General features: G+C 40.3%; 1 protein-coding gene across 1 annotated transcript in view; it reads left to right on the top strand.

The window, feature by feature from the left end:
• The window catches only part of CSMD1 (CUB and Sushi multiple domains 1), a 1,284,461-nt gene that overhangs the window by 956,463 nt on the left and 308,012 nt on the right, over positions 1-19,986 (top strand). Inside the window, exons 17-18 of the mRNA XM_076332906.1 lie at positions 3,617-3,804; positions 13,483-13,671. Coding sequence (XP_076189021.1) covers positions 3,617-3,804; positions 13,483-13,671 — 377 coding nt within the window. The remainder of the gene's footprint in view (positions 1-3,616; positions 3,805-13,482; positions 13,672-19,986) is intronic.

Genomic DNA, 19,986 nt, shown 5'->3' with positions numbered 1-19,986 from the left:
TTTTTTAAAAAAATTCTGAGTATTGTGTGTTGGATGTGGGTTTTTTTTCCTGTTAGGATTTTTTTCGGATGCAACATACATTACATGGCTAGACAAGTCCATATTACATTGGGTGAGCAATTGGCTGACAGGTCGGGCTCAAAGAGTTATAGTAAATGCAGTCACATTAGGCTGGCGGCCAGTCACCAGTGGGGTTCCACAGGGCTCAATTTTAGGGCCAGTGCTTTTTAATGTTTTTATAAATGATCTGGACACAGGAATCGAATGTACATTAAGTAAGTTTGCCAACAATATTAAACTAGGAGGAGCCGTGGACTCCCTCGAGGGTAGAGAGGCATTACGGAGAGATCTGGATAGACTAGAGAGCTGGGCAATCACCAACCACATGACATTTAACAAGAGCAAATGCAGGATTCTTTATGTGGGATGGGGTAATCCTGGTTATACGTGCAAACTGGGGCATGAGAGGCTGGAGGCCAGCCCCACAGAAAGACATCTGGGTGTTTGGGTTGATGGCAAGTTGAACATGAGTCAACAGTGCACCCAGGCAGCCAAAAGGGCCAACCGTGTCCTGGGATGCATCAAGCACAGCATAGCTAGCCAGTCAAGGCAGGTGATTGTCCTACTCTACACCGCACTGGTACAGCCCCACCTCAAGTACTGTGTGCAGTTTTGGGCAGCTCAATATAAGAAGGACACCAAACTATTAGAGTGTGTCCAGAAGAGAGTGACCAAAATGGTGAGAGGTCTTGAGGGCAAGAAGTATGAGGAGCAGCTGAGGTCACTTGGTTTGTTCAGCTTGGAGAAGAGAAGGCTGAGGGGTGACCTCATTGCAGTCTACAACCTCCTCAAGGCGGGCAGTGGAGGGGAAGGTGCTGATCTCCTCTCTCTGGTGACTCGCAACAGGACATGAGGAAATGGAATGAAGCTGTGTCAGGGAAAGTTCAGATCGGACATTAGGAAAAAGGTTCTTCACTGAGAGGGTGGTCAGTCACTGGAATAGGCTCCCCAGGGAAGTGGTCACGGCACCAAGCCTGTCAGAGTTCAGCCAACTGGATTTAACTCCATTCACCATGACTCTTTGGGCCCAGCCATCCAGCCAGTTTTTTACCCAGGGAAGAGTATGCCCGTCCAAGCCATAAGCAGCCAGTTTCTCCAGGAGAATGCTGTGGGAAATGGTGTCAAAGGCTTTACTAAAGTCTAGGTAGACCACATCCACAGCCTTTCCTTCATCCACTAAGCGGGTCACTTTGTCATAGAAGGAGATCAGTATGATCAGGAGTACGATCAAGAAATCATATCACTCTGCTAAGAAAACTGCAATTGCTGGCTGAGTGCACTTTATTCCTGATTAGTTTCCCTCACAAACATAACTATCAAAATAATTGAACTATTGAATTATTGACCTTGAGTCCATTCATTATGAGTACAAATAAAGTATTTAAACCAGCCTAGCGGTATCTGTCTGTTTTCCACATTCTGCTGCAGGGTAAATCAATGCATCATCTCTGAAATTATGGAAAGGTACTGAAAAACTGTCAGGTACTTTAGTGATGTCCTCTGTGACTGTCTATTTTGGTAAATTAAACAGAATCAGAGAACCTTCCCAGACACAAGAACTCATGTGTTTGTGCAGTTAAATTGTTGAAATAGTCTCTAACATACTTCTTGAGCTTGCCAACCAGCATTTTCCCAAATAATTATCAAGTATGGTCAGGAGTTAGTGTGGGCAAGCAACCATTCATAATAGGAAATTTGAATAATATCTCCCTGTTTGAGAGGCTAAAGGATGTATTTAATAGTAAGGATGTAGGCCATTCCATGCTAGCTGGCTTCACTGCCAGACTGATCCTGACAATGCTTAATGTATTAGCAAGCCTGCAAGCCCTGTATTCCACTGTCAGAGTGGATAGATAGCAGTGAAAGCAATCATCTGGGTTTTAGCCAACATATCCAAATAGAGTAGGTCATTTGGTTGAAAGCACCATAAATCTAGAGAGTTTTCTGTGTGAAGAGGAGGGAACAATGTGAAGGGTCTGTCAGTTTCCAGCAGTCATTAGCTTGATAAGTTAAGCAAATACTTTTCTATTTCTGAATGTGCTTTTGTTTTCAGGGAATTATGAGAGAACAACTATAGAGACTACTAAATACTTGCTGTTACTGATACTGATGTGTCTGTGAAGATGATTTTACATGACCAATGCTAATTGGTCTGTAAAATACAATGGCCTGGCTGGGGAACTTGTTCATTCTGTCATCATTACCCAACAAAGTATGAAGTTTATTTACATTTTGAAGGAATGTCCCATATATTTCCCCTTTTCTGAATGTTTAATAATTTGCAGTTTTCTTTAATTACAAGAACAGAGTTTCTTATCTCCAGACCCACTAAACATGTCCCATATTGGCAAGACAGCTTAAGGGCATTCACTCTGAAAAAACTGTTGTATTGCATAGGGGCACAGTTTGTTGCTCTCAGAAGTTGAACTAATAAGCCCTATGGGAAAAGAAGAGAAAATCTCAGAACATTTTTTTATACTTTCTATACAGCATTTTTTATACTTGCTATGAAAGATTAACATCTTATGAAAATAAGAATATTGGGTTTGCAGCCAAATATATTTAGACCAGTATAGATATCTGTGTAATAGCACAAACTTTGTTGACAGGAAAATTGATGTGTGCAACGTTTAAATGCTGCAGTTTGCAAGAGTATCTGATATAACCACAAATTTTCTTGAAAAACATCTCATTTGAAAAATGCCGGTCAAAGTTTCATCTACAGAAAGGGCAGATTTCAGCTGTTTCATTTAAGAACAACTAGTAGTGGATGTCTGCACACATAGGCATCCTTTATGAAATGAAGAAATGTGATGTGGTTTAGTTATTAACACAGACATTGACTCTGCAGTTGATTTTAAAGACATTTGTTCTTGTAAATCAACTAGTTTCTTTCTCATTGTCCATTCTTGTCTTATTATCTGTCTCTTTAACAGATAAACTAAGGAATTCTGCTTATTATAACTGTAACAAATTTCAAAATGAGGGCTTGATTTAAGTTTAGTATTTTTGTACTGCTTTACTTCATAAGACAAAATTATTTAAAAGAAAAGTAGTGAACTATGTTAGAAAAAAATCTTTGGATAAAAAATTAAACAGCTGAATATGTAAAACAGCTTTTGCCAAATAGCAAATATCAAATAATGAAATTATTGAGATGAAATAATGAAATATTATTGAAGATGTCCAATTATTATTTAGCTTGAGGGCAAGAAATTTATTGGATCTCCATAATGCAGTTTTCTTTGAGATAATTTGCAGTTTTCTACACAGATTCCCCACTAAATGTCTTTCTGAAGCCCAGTCAAATAGTTGATCTGAAGTATATTACATCTGTTATGAATTTTATCTGATACCAGACACAACAAAGCAAGGAAAAATATGTGTAAAACCTTCCTTAGTTTTTATCTTCAGTAATACACCGATGGATCCGTAGATATGCAAATTTTTATATGTATGATATTCTTGATCAGTTACACATGGGTTGAATTTCTGACAGTTAAAGAAAATAACATCATTCCTCTGCCTACAACATGATTTGCATATTCCTTTTCAGATTTCAGACTGAAGTTAATTATGATACTTTGGAAATCAGAGATGGGCCAGCTAACTCATCACCATTAATTGGAGAATACCATGGAACACAAGCACCCCAGTTCCTTATCAGTACTGGAAATTACATGTATCTGCTGTTCACTACGGACAACAGTCGTTCCAGCATTGGTTTCCTAATTCACTATGAGAGTAAGTCTGATATTTATCTGATAGATTTTTATTTAATTTTGAAAATAACATTCAATTTGGAAATAAACTTCAGCAATTATTTTTGTATAAGAACAAATTATGTTTACTCTGTGCTGTACTACCAGATAACTCTGAAACTATTAATTCATTTTGGAAATTTTTTCTTCATGAGTTCCTGTATATAATTCAGATTGTTTATAGACCTAGATGTTTAACCAAGCGAAGAGTAATTTTAGAAACTTGCCCTTATGGGTAAAGAGATATTGTCCTCTTTTTGTTTGGGTCCTCCCCTCCCCCCCCTTCTCTTTATCTCTTTTTCTCTTTCACTGGTTTTAATACACTTTTGCAGTACTGAGCAGAATTAGGCCTTATCCACGATGATTGTAAAATGCAAATAAATGCATATTATTATCTCCCTGTGAACTATAGAATCATTGTAATAGCATTTGCTTTTAAATTCGATACATAAAGTGACATATAGTAAACTGTCTTAAGTCATACTGATCTTTATATGATAGTATAGCCATTCACTTAAGTACTGAATAAAAAGAGCTTATGTGTTTAGTGTGCTTATGCTAAACAAATAACATTGTTTTTATCAATTTTTCTTATCTGGAAACTAACCTGATTGCAGTAAATTTGCTATCATATTGCATCTGGAATGAGTGCCTAAACTTGTATTTCATAGCTACATCATAACTTGGAAATTCTGCATAGCTTCTTTTAGCTTTGGCTCAGACATGGTGGTAATAGCTGAACAGACAATAGTATGGTAAACTGCAAGGCTGCTAAATCATGTAAAGACAAGGAAGAGTAGGTAGGTTTTTGCATGAGTTACATGCAGATGCTGATTTTCCCTGATTGTATTTGATCTAAACGTTGCTGTTACATTTTGTAATACAGTCCTTAAATATTTGTAATTTTGTGTTTTATTTTAAGCCCCCTGTCAGGTAGATGTCTTTTGTTCTGTTAAAAATTAAAACAATTAGTAATAAAATATTTGTGCTACACATTCTTAAAGAGGAAGGTCTAATTATTAAATTATTTAGAGCAATATTTGTATATTCACTTTTTATCTTTGTTGAAAAATTTAATATCTCTCACACATGACACTAGTTTTCCAGTGCTATTTCTCTAGGTAGTCTGATAAAATGTCAGAATTAAATTTGATTAGTGCATTGTAAACCTTAAAATTGGATTAGATCTTTAACAAGTAAAGATGACAAAAGGCTAGTAAATGGTCTTAATCTTCTTTTACATATAGTTCCCATGCATAAAATATTAAAAAAGCCTTTTATATAAAAAACTAATATATTTCCAATTTTAAAAGTCATAACAAAAGCGAAAAATTTTGTTTCACAGGCTCTTTCTGAGCAGATTGACTCCCTGAATAAAGCATCTTTCTCTTTCTGTACAAGTAACATTTAAAAGGGTATATGTTTTTTTTTTTTGCTTAGAAATGCATCAAGACAGTAATCATCCCATATTACCATGTACATCAGTATGTATTTGATAAACATTCAAATTCTCTTACATAGTCAGGGAAAATTCTTTAAAGTCAAGGATCACCCATCTTTGTAAAAACTTTCCTTTTAGATCATTTAAAAAGATCTAGTAAAATTAGTGTTGTGATTTTCCTTAAATGAAATGTTCTTCATAAAAAAAAAGATAAAGGTAATACTTTATTCATAGTGTATAAAATTAGGTATTTGTTTAGCTTTGGGTTTGGAAAAGAACTTTTTAGATCCATAAATATACTCTCTTCATGGACTTAACAAAGTGTCAACATCATTCAGACAGCCCACAATAAGTTTTAGCAAGGATAACATAGAAACAAAGTACTTCCTTACATTTCTTCATTTGAAGAAAAAATAATCCTTGTGAATAGTCTGGATGTGAAGAAAAGATTCGTAAATTTTTCACTGGCAGGACACACTCACTGGAAAAAGTTTTTAGAATGTTGGGGGGGAAGATTTTTATTTCAGCAGTCGATTTTACTCTGACTAATAAGAAGAACTAATAGAGAGCCTGAATAAGAAAGGCAATTTTTGTGAAAGTGCCCATGAAATAGCAGAGTTTATGATGCTTAAGAAATGAAAGAATGAGGCAACACAATTGCGATCAAGTTGATGGTTTTCAGAAATCTAAACTTCACCAAACTTGAGAAACTGGTAGGTGAATGTTCTAAAGTCATTTTAAAAGGGATGACTTTAAGGCGAACAGCAAACTGTACTTTTTGGAGAGAAAGAAAAAATACTATCAATTCTTGTAGCTATTTAAAAATCCCTTTTAACGATGTGTAAACCAAAAGTTAATCATGTAAATGTTGGATATAGTCAAACATTGCTATAGATGGCCATCAAAGAATGACACAAGCCTCTTAGGATAAAATCAGAAAATCCAGAAAACATATTTGTTACAGAAGCAAAAGACAGAATGACAGTAACAAAAAATATCTATAAATATATTCAAAATAAGAGAAAAAAATAAATCACTACTTAATAAAAATTTGAGCAAACATCAGATGTCACAGGGAAGAATAAACATTCTGTTTCTGTTTTGCAACATTTACAGAAAAACTTAATTTTGACCATGTACTTAACACAATTAAGGGAACATTTACAAGGTAAGAATATAGCATATGGGAAGACAGTACTACACAATATTGAGATAATTAAATACATTTTATTCATCAGGGACTGTTGAAATTCCCTGTGCTACACCTAAAGACAAAGCAGAAGCAGTCCTCACTCCACTGAAAATTATGTCTGAAAACTCAAAACTGTAGGGAAACTTCAAACAATTGCAGAAGGATACACACCTTTCAAAGAAAGGAGGGGCAAAAAAAAAGAAAAAAGAAAATATGAGGACCGGAAGGATTAAGGACATAAGTTTTATCTTCACTCTTTGAAGATATTAGTTTCAAGCTGATAAACAAGGTGATAGGGAACAAATTATTTGTATTTGATAAGAACAGATTATGTCAAGCCAATCTAATTTCTTTCTTGACAGGTTAACTGGTTTTGTAGATTTGGGAATGGAAAGGCAAGGAAACACCTCTGTGTTGACATTTATAAGGCTTTTAGAAATCTTTCAGAGAAAATATAGAAATTTGGTCTAGATGAAATTATTAAAGGTGCAACAAGCACTTCAGTGAGCACTAGAAAAAGTTGCCCAGAGAGGCTATGGGATCTCCATCCTTGGAGATACTAAAAATGCATCCAGACATGGTCCTGTGCAACCAGCTCTAGGTGACACTGCTTGAGCAGGGGGGTTGGACCAGATGACCTCCAGAGGTTCCTTCCAACCTCAACCATTATGTCATTCTGCGATGTTGTGAACAATTTTGAAAAATTTTATGCACAGAGCAGCCAGCAATTAGTAGTTCACTGTCTAACTCAAATTTGTAAGGATCCTACTGTGATCTGGCCTAGATCCAAAACTATCTGATATTTTTATTAACAATTTTGATGATAATATAACAACACTTACAAATTCTGAGTATGATTCCAACCTACAATTATAGCAAGCACTATGGTAGAGAGGGCTAGAATCCAAAACAAGCTAGATGAACTGAAGAAATGGTCTGAAATTAAAAAAAAAAAAAAAAAAAAACACATTCTATAAAGAAACATGCTAAGCATAAATGGGGAAGGAGAAATGATATGCACAAATACAAAACAGAAATACAATAGAAAAGGATATGGTTTTTACACAGAACATAAATAATCTAGAGAAAAATGTAGTAGTAATGCAAAAAATCCAATCTTCTGGCTGTTGTAGTTAATCATAAAAGAAAAAAAAAATAATTACAGAAAAGACATTTTTTTTTTACAGGACTATTTTATCTAGGAGTTGGAAAATAATTATTTCACTTCATTTGATGACCAGAGAGAATACCGTGTCCAGTTTGGGACCCGGTTTATAAAAAGTAGGAGGTTGTTATTATGGAAAACAAAACACATACGGAGTCATTGAAAGGTCTGTACTTGTTTAGTCTGGAAAAGGGATGACCTGGCAGGCAGGAGGGAAGGCATGATAACAGTCTCATGTGCCTAGTAGTTAAGAATTGCAGCTAGTCCTGGAGTTTGGTCTAGAATTCTGCTAAAATGCCAGTGCTCCCTGTCAGCAATGAGCAGGACAGAGGTGACATGCTGGTTCTGCCATTCTAAATTACTTCCGTAGCTCGTTAACAAAAATAGTATGCACCCAAGAGCTCTCCTAAATTTAACTACGTTATGCTCTATCACTTGGAAATACTTTCCAGATATTCTTTAAAGATTTTTTCAACTTTTATATGGAAAAGGAACGAAAAAAGCTCTTGTAATAATAGGACGAGCCCCCTCTTCCCTTTCATTCTCTACCCCCTCTTCCACAACCTTCACTCTCCCACTTCTCTCTTCTCATTTTCAAGCACCTCTGCTTCCCCACCTCCTTATAACATCATTAATATTTCTGTAACACATTTTTTTTAAAATCTGTTGACTGTACCACAGTTTTTAGTGATGTAACAATATTTTGTTTTAGTGTCAGTATTGTGATAGCAAACAATTCAAATGCAGTCACTCACTGCTAGACTCTTAAGAGCTGCTGGAAAAACACTGAGACTAAGTGTGTAAGCAGGCTTGCAGTTCTTTGAGGTTAATCTACCCTTGCAAAATTACAGGGAAGCATTTCTGGCCACTTGAGCTATATCTGATCCAGTAAATTAGAAATTCTGGAGTCTTAGCTTCAGTCTTGCAGTCATTCATACAGTTTAAGCACAATCCCTTGTATGATTTTGACCCATGCCAGCTAGCATCTTCCCATAGAGTACCTGGACATAGTTCTAGGAATAACTTCAGCCAGAGACTGTTCTCAAAAGGCAACAGTCTTATTTAAGGTGGGCAAGATTTTATCTGTATGAATGTTAGCTGAGTCATGCTTTGAAACTGGTGCCAGAGAATGGGCCCTCTCCTAATTTAATTGTGTAGCCATTAGTTCCGATTCTTGGAACTGCATTCTGACAAGCAAGCACCTATTCTATTTCTTTAAAAAAAAAAAGTCATTTTTCAAAGCAAAGATAATTTACACTATTCTCCCTTAATTGTTAGAATAAGCCTACCTAGATGATCAACTCTTTTATTAGGCAATATTCCTCTTACTGTCCAAAAAATTGCTTTAGTCATCTGCTTTATTGATTTTCTGGATGATTCTATACTGATGGCAAAGAATAGCACTGCAGCTTCCAGCTGAAACAGTTCCATTGTTCAAAACATTTTTGAGATTCATTGAATAACACAACAACTGCTCCATAGCTAGCATGAATGGGTAACATAGTGGTTATGGCACACAGCCATGTTTTGCTTTCTGTTTGTCTTACTAGACTCATTTTCTTCATCCATTTTGTGCAATGAGCATTCTTTAGACAATCCCTTAGCAATCTTACACTTCAATATTCCATTTTTCTAATGATTTTAACTATTTGATCTGTGAAGGGAAAAGTATAGGTGCGTAATATATATGAATATCTAGTATATAAAACTGTATAGCTGTTGTATGCTTCAGGCATTACATCAACAAATTAATTTCCTCTTTAGAGATCTAATGGGATCTAATGATTAAACCAGTTTCTAAAAATCACTTATAATTCTAAGTGTTTGCAAAATATGCATTTTAATAATCAATGAAACATATAATATAGCTAACAACAATAGGTTGATGTTTGATGAAATGTCAATATTGACAGAGTGAAGTTTTGAGGATGACTGTCCATATTTTTCAATTATTCAGTGATGTACACAATCTTTTGTTTGTATGTTTGCCATTTACTTTGGATTGTGTGTTACGTTCCTTTGAAACATAAAACATTTTCCTTTGAAAAGTTTTCACCCAGACTTTAATCTTATATTTACTGAGCCAATTGTTATGAATAGTATTAAATCAACTCTTTCCAACCATAAGCCCAAAATTTATCACTGTGGTGCCAGAATTTCTCATATATGGTTTAATATTGTCTTTTTGTAGTCAAGACTCTCAGTACTGCCCATTATTAAGCTTGTCTTATGTTGTCTCCTATTAAGAAAAAAAACCCAAATCTTTGTCCAAAGAAGCAAAGAAATATTATTTCTTTTCAGCTATGTTTATGATTGCTAAACCTTACGTACTGAATATTTTCCCCTAAGAATGAAGCTGTTGCCTGAGCTGACTTTTTTATTTATACAGCACCACTATTTCAATCAGGAATGTGGAAGTTCATAGGGTTGCTACAGCTTTTGGTACATTGCAAAAATCTGAAACAACATAGTCAACGTAATCTAGAGTTATCATTTCAAAAAGAAACTGATGAATTTACCTGTTATATGTGACTGAGAATCCCAAAGCAGCTGATGTGTTGAGGCAGGGGTGGAAGGGTACCCTAAGAGGAAGGAATTTTAAGAGCGCTACTGTGGACCTCCATCTACTCTAACATACCTCAAAACATGAAGTATAGTTTGTCTGAAAAAAATTAATGTGTATCAAATTTAAAATTTCATACACAATTAATATTTATTTAAGGCAAATACAGTGCAGAATATTATAGACTTAAAAGGGTTCTTTGAGTCTATATTAAGCAATTTAAGCCAGGCGAAGGGAATCTAAAAATGCACTGTGTCAGCTAACATGGTACATTTGCATTAAAAGCATGCAGTCAAGTCTAGAAGAAACTTATTCATCTAGAATTTAAGTGTGGCAGGGATACCTCATGAAAACTAGATCATAAGCTTTCAAATCTGAATTCTAACTGAGATATAAGAATAGCTGGAGGGTACAGGGAATATTTCTCTGTGCAAGCTAGAGTCATTGTTTATGATATTTTTGTTTGTAGTCCTGCTTCCAACCCTCATATCTATAATTCTAAAACCTTTACTTTATGCCCTGATAAATTATTTTTTTCCTTAGTTTTGAACTGCTTCTACTTTGTTCCTAAGGTTGTGTGGTAGTCCTGGATAAATAAAGCAGGGTAAAAGCAGTAAACTGAGAGTACAACTTCCACAGAAACAGTTATAGATACATAGGCAGCTGAGAGGACCAGCATCTTCAGGATGTGTTTAGAGGGCTAAGGACCTAAGAAATGCATAACGCCCTGCTATAGAGAATTTTATACTGTCAGCAGTTGGCTTTGAGGAAGGAACCTCTGGCAAAAAACAGACTGGAAAGAGTCATGCTAGAAATTCAGGTCACCTGTGAGGAAGCATATAAAATCTTTAAAGACCTCATGAGAACTAATCTTCCTCAAGGCTCTCACAGCATCTATGAGTGATGACATCACTCACATGAAATCATGCCAACTTACAGTGTTCTTTCCAACCCATCATTGAAATACTGAAATTAATGTGAAAATTAATGTGAAAGTACTTAAGTTAATGCAATGGGTGCCAGACCTTTGAGGTGGATATGTCTAGATTTTATCCCAAAAGCCGACAAGGAATTTTAAACTCAAAAGTCCAGTGTTATTTAAACAGACACACAACAGATAATTTTTCAAAATAAAGTAGATCAAAATAATTGCCTGAGAACAAACATTAAATTGTTTATAAATGTTCCCCCCCCACACACATATACTTCCTGCCCTTTTGTGGGAAGTGTACTGACTTTTAACAAGTCAGTGGCTTTTTGGGTTGCAAAAAACTCTGCACAGTCTCCTCTAGGTCTCTCTGTTATCTCTGAGGCTTGACTATGTGTTTGCTACCTGCTATTTTCAGCCAGCTTCTAGTTTTTCCTCTTACTGCAGGCTTCATGCTGGCTGTGTCCTTCATACTCTCGGTTGTCTTTTTATCCACCACAGCCAGCATTCTCAAGGTTTTCCTCTGGACATGCTCAGCTTCTCACAGAAGAAGGAACAATGTTCCCATCCACTGAAGAGGTTCTATCTAACCCAGGCACATGACACAGTGTATCAGGTGTAGGCATCAAGGTTTTGGTTATGGGGGGCCTGCAGGGGCAGCCTCTGTGAGGAGAGGCTGGGGCTGCCCCGTGCCAGACACAGCCGGTTCCAGCTGGCTCCAACTGACCCACCACAGGGGGTCAGCACCACCACGGCTGAGCCCAGCAGCCAAGGTGGTGGCACATCTGGGGAAGCATATGTAAGAAAGGGAAAAATGCTGCATAGGTGAGTGAGGAGTGAAGAAAAGAAAGTGTGAGTAACAATCCTACAAAAGCCAAGGTCAGAGAAGAATGAAGTGCTTCAGGCAGATATTCACCTGCAGCCCATGGAAGAGACCACAGTGGAGCAGATATCCACAATGCAGACCATGTTGGGCCCCATATCAGAGCAGGTGGATATTCCCTGAAGGAAGCTGCAGCCTGTGCAGGCCCACGCAGGAGCAGGTTTATGCTGAAGGACTGCAGCCTGTGGGAAGGACAGACGCTAGAGCAGGGGAAAAGTGTGAGGAGGAAGGAGCAGCAGAGAGTAGCTGTTATGGACTGACCACAACCCCCATTCTCCGTCCCTGCCATGCCGCTTGGGGAGGGGTGGGGAGGGAGAGAAGTTGGGAATGAAGGAGTGAACTTGAGCCTGGGAAGAAGGGGGTGGGGGTGGTGGTGTTTTAGTTTTTGTCTCTGTTTCTCACCATCCTATTATATTTTTAATTTGCAATAAATTAAATTAATTTTCCTTAAATTGAGTCTGTTTTGACTGTGACAGTAATTGGTAAGTGATCTCCCTGTCTTTATCTCAGCCCATGAGCTTTTTAATCTTATTTTCTGTCTTATTTTCTCCCCCTGCACTGTTGAAGTAGGGGGAGTGAGAGAGCAGCTGGGTAGGGGACTGGCAGACAGCCAAGGTCAACCCACCACACATAGGAACAGAAAATAAAAGAAATTCCTTTCATCCCAATAGACAGTCTTTATTTGTTTCCCTTGTGTGTATCCATTATAGCTCATTACATGATTAAATTCCACAATTGTTTGCTATCACTATAAGCATAACAGAGAATGCTTGGTTAATGAGCCTCCATTTGATAATTTTAGGTTTTCTTTCCTTTTTAAGTGTATAGCTCCAGGTTTATTTACCAAACACTATTCAATTTCTGCTATAAGACATAATTACTAAAGACTCCTTCTGTCAGATAAGAGTTATACAATTGTGTGATCTATGTTCATTGTCTTTCTATTTTTGATGCATAGGATAGTATCTGTAGGAATTAACAAGTAGTTTCTGAGTTCATCAATTGCAGTTTTTCGACACTGCTTTTTGCTAAGTCAAATAACCATTAAAGTGGCAGAGGAAAGTTGAATTGTCCCGCAATATCAGAAATTGAATAGATGAAATGGAATAATCAAATATGACTTATATACTAGCAAAATTTGTATTCATACTTTGAACCTTAATATCTTCCTGTAGTTTCAGATGTTCAGTGCTTTTGTTGGCTCTTTTTTTCATTGTTTGATAAAATACACTTCAAAGCTCCAATCTTTTCCTACTACATTTGGGCTTCTCTGTTCTATGAGACTGAAAATTGAAAAACTGTGCTCTGAGTCAGTGACAGCAGCTAGAGAAAGTGCTTTATATCCCACATCAGTTCTCAGGCAATGCTAACAAGTATCTTTTGGGGGCTCTTTCTTCCTCCTGTATTACTCATTTTGTGTTTTGTTTGGGATTTTTTCTGTTTACTATCTGAAATAAAAGGGGAAATAAATTACATCTGTGTGTTTCAGGTGTTACTCTGGAATCAGATTCCTGCCTTGACCCAGGGATTCCCGTGAATGGCCATCGCCATGGTAACAACTTTAATATCCGTTCTACAGTAACTTTTAGTTGTGATCCAGGATACACACTGAGCGATGAAGAACCACTCATATGTGAAAGAAACCATCAGTGGAATCATGCATTACCCAGCTGTGATGGTAAGTGTCAAGTTCTTCAGATGGCAGCTTTAAAGTCCAAGAAAGTTAATCTATTTTTGAGAACTAATTACGCTTATCGTTGCTACTAATTCCCTTCAATTACACCAAGATCCATACTTTTCAAAAATGATTTTACTCTTAATAAAAGCCATACTTTACATCTCTGTATCAATTTTCAGTCAAGTACTGTAATGTACAGTGAAATTTACAGGTATATATACACCAATAGAAAAATCAGAATTATCAGATGGTGCCACTCTTCAACTGTGAATGAAATTGGTGCCATAAAACTAATATTTTCAAAGCAAAGCCAATAAACTTAACTTACATTTTAAACTTAGAATACTGAATACTAAAATGATTGCTCAAAATTTAGGATACTTAATAACAAAACAGCTCATGATCAGCCTATTGGCCCATCAGCCAATTTTCTTCACATATTTTTGTTCTGAAATTTTGGGTTGTTCATTAATTGTTTGGGGGCATGTGCAATATGAAACTATCTAGAGCTTCCAAGAAACATTTTTTTAAATGCTGAACTATACTAGCAAACATTTCTGTGCTCTTTTTTATCATTGGATTTTTTTCTAAGTTCTTTTTCTGTGAACTACAGAATCAACTCAATTTTTTCATGGAATGCTTATGTAGTTGCTACAAAATCCCTCTGATAGAAACCACAGAAAATAAGATCCAAATGTAGCTAAGTATTTCACAGAATCATAGAATCATAAAACCATTAAGATTGGAAAAGACCTCTAAGGTCATCAAGTCCAACTATCAACCCAACACACCACGCCCACTAAACCATGTCCCTAAGCACCTCATCTACACGTCTTTTAAATACTTCCAGGGATGGGGACTCAACCACTTCCCTGGGCAGCCTCTTCCAATGCTTAACCACTCTTTCAGTAAATAAATTTTCCCTCATGTCCAATCTAAACCTCCCCTGGTGCAACTTGAGGCCATTTCCTCTCATCCTATTGCTAGTTACTTGGGAGAAGGGACCGACACCCACCTCACTACAACCTCCTTTCAGGTAGTTGTAGAGCGCGATGAGGTCTCCCCTCAGCCTCCTTTTCTCCAGGCTAAACAGCCCCAGTTCCCTCAGCCGCTCCTCATAAGACTTGCTCTCCAGACCCCTCACCAGCCTCGTTGCCCTTCTCTGGACATGCTCTAACACCTCAACATCCTTCTTGTAGTGAACATGGCCCAAAACTGAACACAGTATTCGACGTGCGGCCTCACCAGTGCCGAGTAGAGGGGCACGATCACTTCCCTACTCCTGCTGGCCACACTATTTCTGATACAGGCCAGGATGCCATTGGCCTTCTTGGCCACCTGGGCACACTGCCGGCTCATGTTCAGCCAGCTGTCAACCAGCACCCCCAGGTCCTTCTCTGCTGGGCAGCTTTCCAGCCACTCTTCCCCAAGCCTGTAGCGCTGCATGGGGTTGTTGTGGCCGGAGTGCAAGACCCGGCACTTGGCCTTGTTGAATCTCAAACAGTTGGCCTCGGCCCATCGATCCAGCCTGTCCAGGTCCCTCTGCAGAGCCTTCCTACCCTCGAGCAGATCAACACTCCCACCCAACTTGGTGTCGTCTGCAAACTTACTGAGGGTGCACTCGATCCCCTCATCCAGATCATTGATAAAGATATTAAACAAGACCGGCCCCAAAACTGAGCCATGGGGAACACCACACGTGACCGGCCGCCAACTGGATTGAACTCCATTCACCACAACTCTCTGGGCCCGGCCGTCCAGCCAGTTTTTGACCCAGCGCAGAGTCCACCTGTCTAAGCCGTGAGCCGCCAGCTTCTCGAGGAGAATGCTGTGGGAGACAGTGTCACAGGCCTTACTGAAGTCCAGGTAGACCACATCCACAGCCTTTCCCTCATCCACTATGTGGGTCACCTGGTCATAGAAGGAGATCAGGTTGGTCAAGCAGGACCTGCCTTTCATGAACCCGTGCTGGCTGGGCCTGATCCCCTGGTTGTCCCGCTCATGCCTTGTGAGCGCCCTCAAAATGAACTGCTCCATAATCTTCCCCGGCACCGAGTTCAGGCTGACAGGCCTGTAGTTCCCCGGATCCTCCTTCCGGCCCTTCTTGTAGATGGGCGTCACATTGGCAAGCCTTCAGTCGTCTGGGACCTGCCCCGTTAACCAGGACTGCTGATAAATGATGGAGAGTGGCTGGGCGAGCTCCTCCGCCAGCTCCCTCAGCACTCTCAGGTAGATCCCATCCGGCCCCATAGACTTGTCAGTGTCCAGGTGGCAGAGCAGGTCATTGACTGCTTCCTCTTGGATTATGGGGGGTTTATCCTGCTCGCCGTCCCTGTCTTCCAGCTCAGGGGGCTGATTACCCTGAGGATAACTGGTCTGCCTGTTAAAGACTGAGGCAAAGAAGGCATTAAGTGCCTCAGCCTTTTCCTCATCCTTGGTGACAATGTTCCCCCTCACATCCAATAAAGGATGGAGATTCTCCTTGGCTCTCTTCTTGTCATTAATATATCGGTAAAAGCTTTTTTTGTTGTCTCTAACGACAGTGGCCAGATTGTGTTCTAGCTGGGCTTTTGCCTTTCTCATTTCCTCTCTGCACGACCTAACGAGATCCCTGTACTCTTCTTGAGTTGCCTGCCCCTTCTTCCACAAGTGGTAAACTCTCCTTTTTTTCCTGAGTCCCAGCAAGAGCTCCCTGTTCAGCCAGGCTGGTCGTCTTCCCCGCCCGTTCTTCTTACGGCGTACAGGGACAGCCTGCTCCTGCGCCTTTAAGACTTCCTTCTTGAAGATCATCCAGCCTTCCTGGACCCCTTTGCCCTTCAGGACTGTCTCCCAAGGGACTCTCTCAACCAGCGTCCTGAACAGGCCAAAGTCTGCCCTCTGGAAGTCCATGGTTGCGGTTTTGCTGCCCCCCTCCTTACTTCACCAAGAATCAAGAATTCTACCATTTCATGGTCGCTAAGCCCAAGACGGCCTCTGACCACCACATCTCCCACCAGTCCTCCTCTGTTTGTAAACAGCAGGTCAAGCGAGGCACCTCCCCTGGTAGGCTCACTTACCAGCTGCGTCAGGAAGTTGTCTTCCACACACTCCAGGAACCTCCTAGACTGCTTCCTCTCTGCCGTGTTGTATTTCCAGCAGACATCCGGGAAGTTGAAGTCCCCCACGAGAACAAGGGCTAGCAATTGTGAGACTTCTGCCACCTGCTTGTAGAATGCTTCATCCGCCCCTTCATCCTGGTTGGGTGGTCTACAACAGACTCCCAGCAGGATATCTGCCTCCTTGGCCTTCCCCCTCATCCTTATCCATAAACACTCAACCGTATCATCATCACAATCGTTGAGCTCTAGACAATTGAAACACTCCCTAACATACAGAGGTACCCCACCGTTTCTCCTTCCTCGCCTGTCCCTTCTGAAGAGTTTATAGCCATCCATTGTAGCAATCCAATCATGAGAGTCACCCCACCATGTTTCTGTGAGGGCAACTAAGTCATAGCTATCCCGCTGCACAATGGCTTCCAGCTCCTCCTGCTTGCCGCCCATGCTGCGTGCATTGGTGTAGATGCACTTGAGCTGGGCTATCGATTTCACCCCCAGCATTGGCATGCTACCCCCAGGCTCATCTCTAGTGAGCCTGGTTTTATCCCCTTCCCCCTTCGAACCTAGTTTAAAGCCCTCTCGATGAGCCCTGCCAATTCATGAGCGAGAATCCTTTTCCCCCTGTGAGACAGCTGAACTCCATCTGCCACCAGCAGGCCTGGTGCCGTGTAAACCTCCCCATGATCAAAAAAGCCAAAATTCCGCCGATGGCACCAGCCCCTGAGCCACGTGTTGATCAGGTGTGTTTTCCTGTTCCTTTCAGTATTCTTCCTGCCACTATAGGGATTGAGGAAAACACTACCTGTGCTCCTGATCCTTCAACCAGTTGCCCAAGTGCCCTGAAGTCCCTTTTGATCGCTTCTGGACTTCTCTCTGGAACCTCATCACTGCCAGCCTGTATAACCAGCAGCGGGTAGTAGTTGGAAGGCTGTACCAGACCAGGAAGTCTGGTACATCCTAGTAATGTCTCTGACCCGGGCCCCAGGGAGGCAGCAGACTTCCCTGTGGGATGGGTCCGGTTGGCATATTGGGCCCTCTGTTCCCCTCAGAAGGGAATCGCCTATGGCAATTACCCTCCTTTTTTTCTTAACAAAGGCAGTCATAAAGCGTGGGGCTAACTGCCTCACCCTAGGCAATCTCCTGGATGGACCTTCATCTACATCCTTATTTGCCTGGCCCTCAAGTTCCAGGGCCCCATATCTATTCTGTAAGGTCAACCTGGAAGGTGAGGGAGGCTGGGCGGGGGTTCGCCTGTCATCCCGAGCAGGGACCTGTTTCCATTCCCTCTGTCACTTAGGTCCCCTCTTTCTACCTGGTGGCAAGAGGGCAGGGGATCCTCTGCTTCTTGTGAAGCCTCCATCTGCTGCCTTTGCCTCAGGGACGGTAGGGTGTGGCTCCACCAATCTATCTCCCTCTCACACTCCCTGATACTCCTTAACTTTTCCACTTCCTCCTTCAGCTCTGCCACCAGGCTGAGCAGATCATCCACCTGGCCACACCGCACATAGGTGTTGTCTCTGCTGCCCTCCAGTACAAGTGACAGGCTCAGGCACTTCCTGCAGCTGGAGACCTGGACAGCTGTATGCTTGCGTGAGGGCTCCGTCTGGGTCGCCACATTCCTTCTGGTGACGGCTTTCAGCCGAGTGGAAACCATAGCTGGTCCTCTTCTGGTAGGGCGACGACTACTGGTTGAGTTGGCCTCTAGAGCCAGGAGGGGGACTGTGCCCTGCCCGCTTGCCTTCTCTGCATGCCCTGCCTGTGTGAACTGCCGCGCAAAGTGCTGCGCCACGCCCTTATGATGTGCCACGTCCTGTTTGCCCGCCCTGTTCGCCACCCTTCAGGTTGCTCGTGCTCCCTGGGGGCTGCTCTTGTATGTGAGGGCGTTTGGCCACCGTCCCTCCTGTCCCTGTCCACGCTGAGTCAGAGCTGCCGCTCCTCAGGAGCTCACTCCTCTGGCTCCGGGCAGGGGGCTGGAGCACCCTCTCACCCCCTGTGCTTTTGCCTTTGCAGGTTTTGCTGTGGTTTTGCCACTTTAGGAAGGGTCCCCCGGCGTGATCCTCTGCTCCGGAGCCCTTTGCTTCGGTGGCTTTGCTATTTCAATCCCTATTTCAATAGGGATAGAACCCAGCATCTCTGAAAATTCTCCATAAGCTCCTTTCGTTAAACTTCCTGCTAAAACTTCCTATTTTCTCCCTTCTGGTTGCTAAAAGATTACCTTTAAAAGCATGTTTGTCTTGATCAGGCTTCTTTCTTGTTAAGATATAACTGTGTTCTAAGGCAGTGATGAAAGATCAATGTGTGAAGGGAGAAGACCCAAACCCATACCAACAAAGGCTCTCGCTTTAGTGAATTACTTACATTAGTGAATTTCTGACTCCCTTTTCAGGTCCAAGGTTTTAATTGATTACAGTGGAATGTCAAAAGGCAAACTTAGAGTTAAATTCAGCAAAGTATTTTAGTTTCTGACACTGTTTTAAACTGTTTTGTTAAATCTGAGCACTTACTCTCACTCAGGCTTCTAATTCTCACTACAGCCTTCTGGACCCATGCACAAAACATATAAGCTACCAAAAGGTTATTATATAGTTAAAAGCTCTTAATCGCTACAAAGCAAACTAATCTACCATTGAAACTCACTCACCTTGTAAGCATTACAACTTGTTTCTCCTTCGCAAGGACAGAAGCAAACTATTGTTTTCAATTGCATTTTGTGATCAAATTTTAGACTGCATGTTCTTCACACAGTCGATGAACTTTGGAGTGTCACAAATCTTCCAATAAGCTGTAATTTTAAAATGAGCAAAGCATTTTTAGTATTCTTCCGTTGGTTTTATGGATTCCTTTTGCTTTTTTGCTTTGCTGCAATGGGTTGAAGAAAACTATTGTTGGAATCTTAACTCTGAATAGTATCCTATTCTTTTTCAATTTACTTTGTACTAAAAATTGTTAATGTATTTTTGAGTTAAACCACAAATATTCAACTCTTTTGTTTGCATATGAATGTTGAACTACAGAAATATCTAGTTAATTTTCACTCATTGAAAGAGAGTCCTTATTTTCCAGGTCCATCACCCACTTTCGGCATAAGTGTATAATAGAAAATTTCAAGCCTTTCTGGAGTAGGGCCTCTAGGCAAGCAACGTACAAGGGTTACACTCAATTTCTTCTTTTTTCCTCACATATTCAACTACACTGAATTAACTAGTCTAAAAAGATG

This window comes from Aptenodytes patagonicus, chromosome 3, assembly GCF_965638725.1.
Source record: "Aptenodytes patagonicus chromosome 3, bAptPat1.pri.cur, whole genome shotgun sequence".
Taxonomy (NCBI): domain Eukaryota; kingdom Metazoa; phylum Chordata; class Aves; order Sphenisciformes; family Spheniscidae; genus Aptenodytes; species Aptenodytes patagonicus.
The sequence above is the reverse complement of the archived record's forward strand: the minus strand, read 5'-3'. Positions and strand labels throughout refer to the sequence as shown.